The sequence below is a fragment of the Pantherophis guttatus genome, chromosome 1, assembly GCF_059756535.1.
Source record: "Pantherophis guttatus breed Tessera chromosome 1, ASM5975653v1, whole genome shotgun sequence".
NCBI lineage: Eukaryota > Metazoa > Chordata > Lepidosauria > Squamata > Colubridae > Pantherophis > Pantherophis guttatus.
The window spans coordinates 69,948,204-69,955,238 of record NC_142063.1 but is presented as its reverse complement, the minus strand read 5'-3'; the positions used below and the strand labels follow the sequence as shown (position 1 = coordinate 69,955,238).

The 7,035-nt window shown below is 39.1% G+C and overlaps 1 protein-coding gene across 1 annotated transcript in view; it reads left to right on the top strand.

Annotated features, from left to right (window-relative positions):
- Positions 1–1,045: 1,045 nt before the first annotated feature.
- Positions 1,046–7,035, top strand: part of LOC117665639 (cytosolic phospholipase A2 zeta) — a 35,382-nt gene continuing 29,392 nt past the window's right edge. Inside the window, exons 1-3 of the mRNA XM_034417776.2 lie at positions 1,046–1,254; positions 3,315–3,387; positions 5,937–6,073. Coding sequence (XP_034273667.2) covers positions 1,144–1,254; positions 3,315–3,387; positions 5,937–6,073 — 321 coding nt within the window. The 5' untranslated portion in view covers positions 1,046–1,143. The remainder of the gene's footprint in view (positions 1,255–3,314; positions 3,388–5,936; positions 6,074–7,035) is intronic.

Sequence of the window (7,035 nt, the reverse complement as noted above, 5' to 3'; positions counted from 1 at the left end):
AATCACTATAGGTAAGTAACTTGGAGGTTATTTACTCCTCCTTGAACAGCAGGTAGAAGCTGTGGCCAAAGGTTCTGTGTCCAGCTATGGCCATAAGTAGATAAAGAAGGATCAACAATGGCAATTCATGCTTTGATCACCATGCAACACACTATAGGTGGTTGCCTTTAAGATGACTTGAATGTATCAATGGGTACAGAATTCAGCAGCCAGACCTCAAATCAGGAGAAATCTGCAACTATAGAATATCTACTATTTTGTGGCCATTATACTGATTTTCAGGAGGCTTCCAAGTCTAATTCAAAGGGCTACTTAGCCCTTGTACAATGTGATATTCAATATATCAAGGCCTGCCTTATGCAAGGGAATCTCTGTCCTTCCTTATTCCAACACCTTAAATCCCATTCGTGAAAGGTAAAAGCATTTGGGCCAGAAGGCAGGTCTTCTCTAAGGTGGCTCACTCCCGTATCAGGAAATACCTTGCCATTTCTCCAGATATACTTGTCCAATTCAGTTCTGGTCTCCTGGAAGGCACTGAAAATCATCCCAACAACGAATAATAGCCAACCCTTTATTTATATTAATTCTATATAGTGTTTTTATTTTAGTGAGGGTTGGGGAATGCTGTGATTTATTGATGGGTGCATTGTACAGCCATTGTACAGAAACTGTTGATCCAGCCAGTTCGGAAAAGTAAAGTAAAATGAATGAATGAATGAATAAATAAATACATTCTTATTTGGGTATGTGCGTTCGTGCATGTACTTAGGTAGGATAACATCTTGCAAACGCCGCAGTGCTCCTGTCATCCTGAATTATTATGTCACGAATCCAAACTTCCGGGGAGGCGGTTGTTTTGCAGGAAAGGTAAAACCCCGCCGGTGCTAAAGTTGCCCAAACTCTGGAAGAACAAGCTTGACCAAGGGGAAAGAAAACGAAAGGGGTCCCTTTCTCAGTCTCTGCAGCTGAAGCTTCGCCGCTGAAGCCCAAGCGCGCCAGCCAGAGGGGACCCGCACTTGCTCTGCTCCAAGCCACGCCCCCCGCCTCCCCCTTCCCGCCTCTCGCTCCGCGCCTGGAGTCCTTGGCCGCGAAGTAGATCGAGAACCGCCAGGTCCCGAAGACGGAGGCGAGCCAAGTCTCGTCATGTTCCGCCAAACGCTGTTGGGCCGGCTGCCGCCCCGAATGTTGCCCCTCGTGGCCGCAGCCCTCCTCGAAGGGAAGGAAAGGAAAGAAACTGGCCTCTATCACTGGCGGGTAATGTGGGCTGTGATGCGACGGGCAGCCTTTCCCAAGCAGAAGTCCGCGCAAGGGCTTAAGGAATTGGCAGCCGCGTCAGTTCTTTCTTTCTTTCTTTCTTTCTTTCTTTCTTTCTTTCTTTCTTTCTTTCTTTCTTTCTTTCTTTCTTTCTTTCTTTCTTTCTTTCTTTCTTTCTTTCTTTCTCTTCCTTCCCTTCCCTTTCTTCCTTTCCTTCCTTCCTCCCTCCCTCCCTTCCTTTCCTTCTTTCCTTCCTCTCCTTCCTTTCCTTCTTTCCTTCTTTCTTTCACTCCTTCTTTCCTTCCTTCCCTTCTTTCCTTCTTTCTTTTCTTCCTTCCTTCCTTTCCTTCTATCTTTCCTCTCCTTCCTTTCCTTCTTTCCTTCTTCTCCTTCCTTCCTTCTTTCCTTCCTTTCCTTCTTTCCTTCTTTCTTTCATTCCTTCCTTCCTTCCTTTCCTTCTTTCTTTTCTTCCTTCCTTCCTTTCCTTCTTTCTTTCCTCTCCTTCCTTTCCTTCTTTCCTTCCTTCTTTCCTTTCCCTCCCCCCCGCCTTCGCTTTTTTTTAAGTTGAAGGACGAGGAAAAACTGAGGTAACTTGAGAGAAAGGCGCCTCTAGGAGCAAGCAAAGGCTTTTAAAAAAAAAAAAAAAAAAAAAACAACAACAACCCGGGAGTGTGGATCATAACGAAGCCGGTCTCGTTTTGGCTTCGCTCTTTGCGCGAGCTCACTTTTTACCTTCGCCGAAGGTTGAGCCTTGAAGAAATTGGGCTGATCCCGCTCCCCATTTTAGGCGAGACTCTTCACTCACAGGAGATCGGCTGCTTCTTTAATTCCTCAGGTTTTAATTGTTCGTTTCTAAAGACGTTCTAAAGGTGTAATCTTTACATCTAAAGGTTACATCTTCAGAATTTAGAAATACTCCTGAAGAATTACATCTGATACAAGTTGCATAATGACTGCTGTTGAAGTCAGCGTGTCCCAACCTGACTTTGACTCTTGTACAGCCTCCACTTGTTCATAATTTACAGCCGTTGTATTTTGAATACTTCCTTATGTGTCCCGCACAGTTTTTGTTAGATAAATTGGGCAGCTTCATAATCCTTCATAATTCACAATGTTCAGTACAAATTTCCTTTTTTAAAATGCTGACTTCAATGAAAGCTACTACTAGCCAATAGTTTTTAAGGCAGATTCCATCATAAGTTGCTGCTGGCCTGCCAGTTTGGCCAGTATCACTGCCGTTCTTCTCAGTGGATGGCTGGGAAAGGGGCCCCTGGTGTATTTGTTATTCCTAATGAAGGAAATGAAATTGAGACATGAAGTGGGGGTAAGGAGACTTATCTTTTTTCAGATCTTTCCCAGGAACCTGTTACATTTCCATCTACCGTATCTGGTAGTGTTCAGTATTATTTCGATAAAATGATTGAGTAATCATAACTTTCATTGTAACTAAACAGTATATAAATGGCAAAGTGTCCCTTAGGTTAAGATTGACTTTTAATGATTGTATGAATGGAAGTATCCTTAAAGTTTTCTTAACAGCAATATAGGAGTGGTTTGCCACTGGCTTTTTCAACGTTCCTGTCTAGCTTCAAAGTCTCCCATCCTGATATCAGTGTGGTCCAACTATACTTATCTTTACGGGGGTGGAAGGGATTACTTCAATTTGGAAGGATTTCTACCTGCTTAAGCAAATCTTGAAAGAAGTAAAATAGGTATGGTAAAATATAAACAGAATTACTGATAGGAAAGTAAATTATGAATGCATGGCCATGAATAAATCCAAGCAATGTTCATGACTATTGCAATATGCCATATAAATGTCCTTGCCTGAGAATTTAAATAAGTGGATTTTAGAAACCCTTGAAGGATATGTACCCACTTGATCTATTTCTGTTTGGCATGTGTTTAAACCTTGGATGGCGTTAGGTAAAAATAGCAAGGGATTGATATTGGGAATCCATCCATGTGTGTTATTTTCTACAGAGAGGTCAGTAAGATAATTAAGGTCACCAGATATAGCAGCTCTTGCATGTTAATATTTGGACGAATTATTTTTGCAGCGTGAAAAGCACCCTTATTACAATCTCACTGTAAAAGTCCTCAGAGCCAGGAACATTAAAGGAACAGATTTATGTAAGTATCTGGAGACGTTTAGTTTCTCATTTGGATGCACCTTTATAATATATTTGATAGAAAACCGACTGTGATCAGGGATGGACAGTTTCTTAAATCAGTAGTCCTAGTCATAGCGAATAGTGAGGGATAAGAACGTTCCATGGATTTCACAGCTGTTGTGTGACCTCAGGAAAAGGCAAAGCTTTTTTAAGAAGGATTAAGAGGTATACTATGTTTGCCATGTGTGTGTCTGTGTGTGTGTCTGTGTGTCTGTGTCTTTGAATCAGTTTTTAATTTCCTGGCAATTGTCTGCAGTGGTCTTGGCAAAGTGTTCAAAAGTGGTTCGCCACTGCCTACTTCCAAAGACTGAAAGAAAGTTAGTGGCCCAAGATCACACAGCTGGCTTTGTGGCTAAGGCAGGGTTAGAACTCACAGTCTCCAAGTTTCTAGCTTGATGCCTTAACCACTACATCCAAACTGGCTCTCTGTTTATTTTTTGGGTAGTCTGTACAGCGTTCTGTGCGCCTTTGGCATTTAGTCATGCCAGCCACATAACCATGGAGACGTCTTCGGACAGCGCTGGCTCTTTGGCTTTGAAATGGAGATGAGCACCACCCCCTAGAGTCAGGAATGACTAGCACATACGTGCGAGAGGAACCTTTACCTTTACCTTTTTATACCTGCTCTGAAAGCTTTCTTTTGGCATATGATCTGAAGTGTAGTATAGGAATAGGGAAGCATTTGTAGTCTGAGAATTGGTTGAACATGAAGCATGTCGGATACCTTATACAGGAATAAGCATGGTTATTCTCCCCTAAACTTAGACTGGAACATGAATATGGTGTAATCACCAAGAGTCAGCCTGGCTCAAAGCTATCTTTTATCTTTAACTTTCAAAAAGCTAGGTCATAACTCTTTCTTGTAGTCCTGTCCCGTATACAGAGAATTTTTCCCCCCTAGTGATGATGAGGGGCTGGCTATGGTGTTCCTTTTCTTTTAGGATGTTCACACATTGTATTCTTTTTAAAAACTTTTTTTAAGCTATGTTTTTCCTGTAAAAATAATCTGATATTTAAATACTGCAAAAATGTACCTAAATCCAGAATAAAGTGAACAGGTAAAAAGAGAAAAAAATGCAAATGTGCTTTATATAAGTTTGATTACTTAAATATGCCTTTTTCTGATGCTCAGTATAAGCCATGGTGAATAAATAATAAATAGAATTTTTTTTCCTGTAACAATAGAGTCACAGTATGAGACAGTATTTGTATTTGACTACTAAACATGAGAATTTCAAAGAATAGTCTGCTGGATAGTTCAGCAGACTAATGCATTGTAATTAACATCCAGCTGTCTGCAATTACTGTAAGTTCGAATCTCACCAGGCTCAAGGTTGACTCAGCCTTCCATCCTTTCTAAGGTAGGTAAATTGAGGACCCAGTTTGTGGGGGCAATAAGCTGACTTTGTATAAATATACAAAAGTATGAAGGCTATTGCTTAACGCATTGTAAGCCGCCCTGAGTCTCTGGAGAAGGGCGGCATATAAATCAAATTTAAATAAATAAATAAATAAATATATATTTTAAACATTTAAGAAAATACTCAATTTTTCCATTCTACCAATTAAGAAGTTATTCACTGTGGCTTAGAATATACAGAAACCATAAAAAGAAGTTTAATACTAGTGAAAAGCAGTAGCCAAACAGGGACCTATAATTATAAGTGAATAAATAAAATTAATATAACCAATGCTTAATTAAGGAGAATGTCAGGATTCCAAGTAATACCCCCAACAAAAGAAAACTCTGACACTTGAAGTTCCTCAAAGTTCCAATTTATTAGAGATGTCATATTGGCACATTTGGGAAAACCCGAATCTGAAAATTTCCAGGTTTTCCCCACCCAAAGAAAAGTTCAAGTCCTTGCCCAACACCCACAAGTCCATCACATGGTCCAATCAAACATCGTCCCAACTGGAGATGCCTCCCAGGTCCAGCCTTCCAGGTGCAGGGCAATTTGTCCTTGACTTTCTGAGAAAGGAATGTTATTATGACTATACAGCACCCTGGCTCCACCCCCTCCCTGTTTCCCACAGTAGTAAACCTGGCAGGTCTGAAGGCCTAGTGCAAAAGATGGCTTCCAGGCCTGACAGAGAATTATTTTCTATTATCAGTAGAATACAGCTGAAGAGGAAAACAAGATACTGTAATTGATTGGATTCAAAACTTTTGAAAGGTCCACTAGAAGTAAAAGAGAAATAGAGTTCTCTCCTTTTCTAATTCCAGGAAAAGATAATCTTACAGGATTCCAAAACTAAGCTTTAGTCTAAATTGAACAAAATCCAGACAAGTGTTATATAGAAATTAATGAAAATTGAATCACCATCTACTTAAACATCATTCGCAAATAGAATGTGACTGCAAGTTATTTAACATGGGGATTTGAAGAGTTATCAGTTTTCAACTATCCTTTTCGGCTGGCCTGTACAAATTAGGAAGGACCAAATGTAAAGATAGATGACTTTCCTAATTTAACAATCCTGTCCATATCTGTCCTTTTCATTTAGTGTCCAAAGCTGACTGTTATGTGGAATTGCATCTGCCAACTGCATCACCTGTTATTTACCGAACTCAAGTTATTGACAACTCCAGTGATCCAGAATGGAATGAAACTTTTCAGTACAGGATACACGACGCAATCAAAGTAAAGGATTCCACTGTTGAAATGGAACAATAAGTAGAAGGGAAAAACTTATATTTATGGAAACCAAAAAAAGGCCTAATAGAAAATGATAGAATAGAAAATAGAACATATCGGTAGCCTCCAATACACTCCTCTGGCTTTGATCTCTTGTAACTTTTTTTCACATTCATTTTTCTGCTTCTTACTCTTGTTGCATGTCATGAATCATTATAACTAAGTCAGATAGTGCTAATAGATCAGGGCTACTCTTAAAAGCAGAAGAAAGAATCAGAATCAGAATTTGGCCTATTTATCACAGCAAAAATAAATCCTGTGTTATCCACACTTTTTCACCATCTCTTATTGGCATAATGATTTCAACTTTTATCTAAGTCCAAGTGCAAAACCACCTTACATAAGTGCAAAATCACCTAAACAAGGGAGAAGAATTTATAGCATATTGTGTCTTTTAGAAAAAAAATTAACAGAAAAGTTATTTAGGTTCACATTCTGATAGCATTATAGACTGTCATGATAGAATCAATTAACTTAAGACTTCAATTTTTGCTACAAACCAGAAAAAAACAAAACATTTTGCAAAGGACGACTTGCCTAGTTCACCTTTTTAAACATATTGTACCCTATTGCAGATAATCAGCTTGCCATACATTTAACATAGGAAAGCTTGCCTACTTCTAAATATAACCTATAATGCAGAAATTAAAACAATTATGATTTGTTTTCTTATTTTTATCCACTCCTACTTATCAAATTCTGTACCTGTGGAGTGGGATGACATATTAAAACATGTTCTATTAAAAAGCCCAAATCTATAACGGAGTATGTAAAACCTGCAATTTGTATATTTTTGAAACTCAAAACATTTTACTTTTTTTCTCCCTGAAGCATCATACTGTCCTGTCCTTAATGCACAACATTATTTATCTACTTGTTACCTTTTGCCCTGTTTCTTTTTTTTTTTT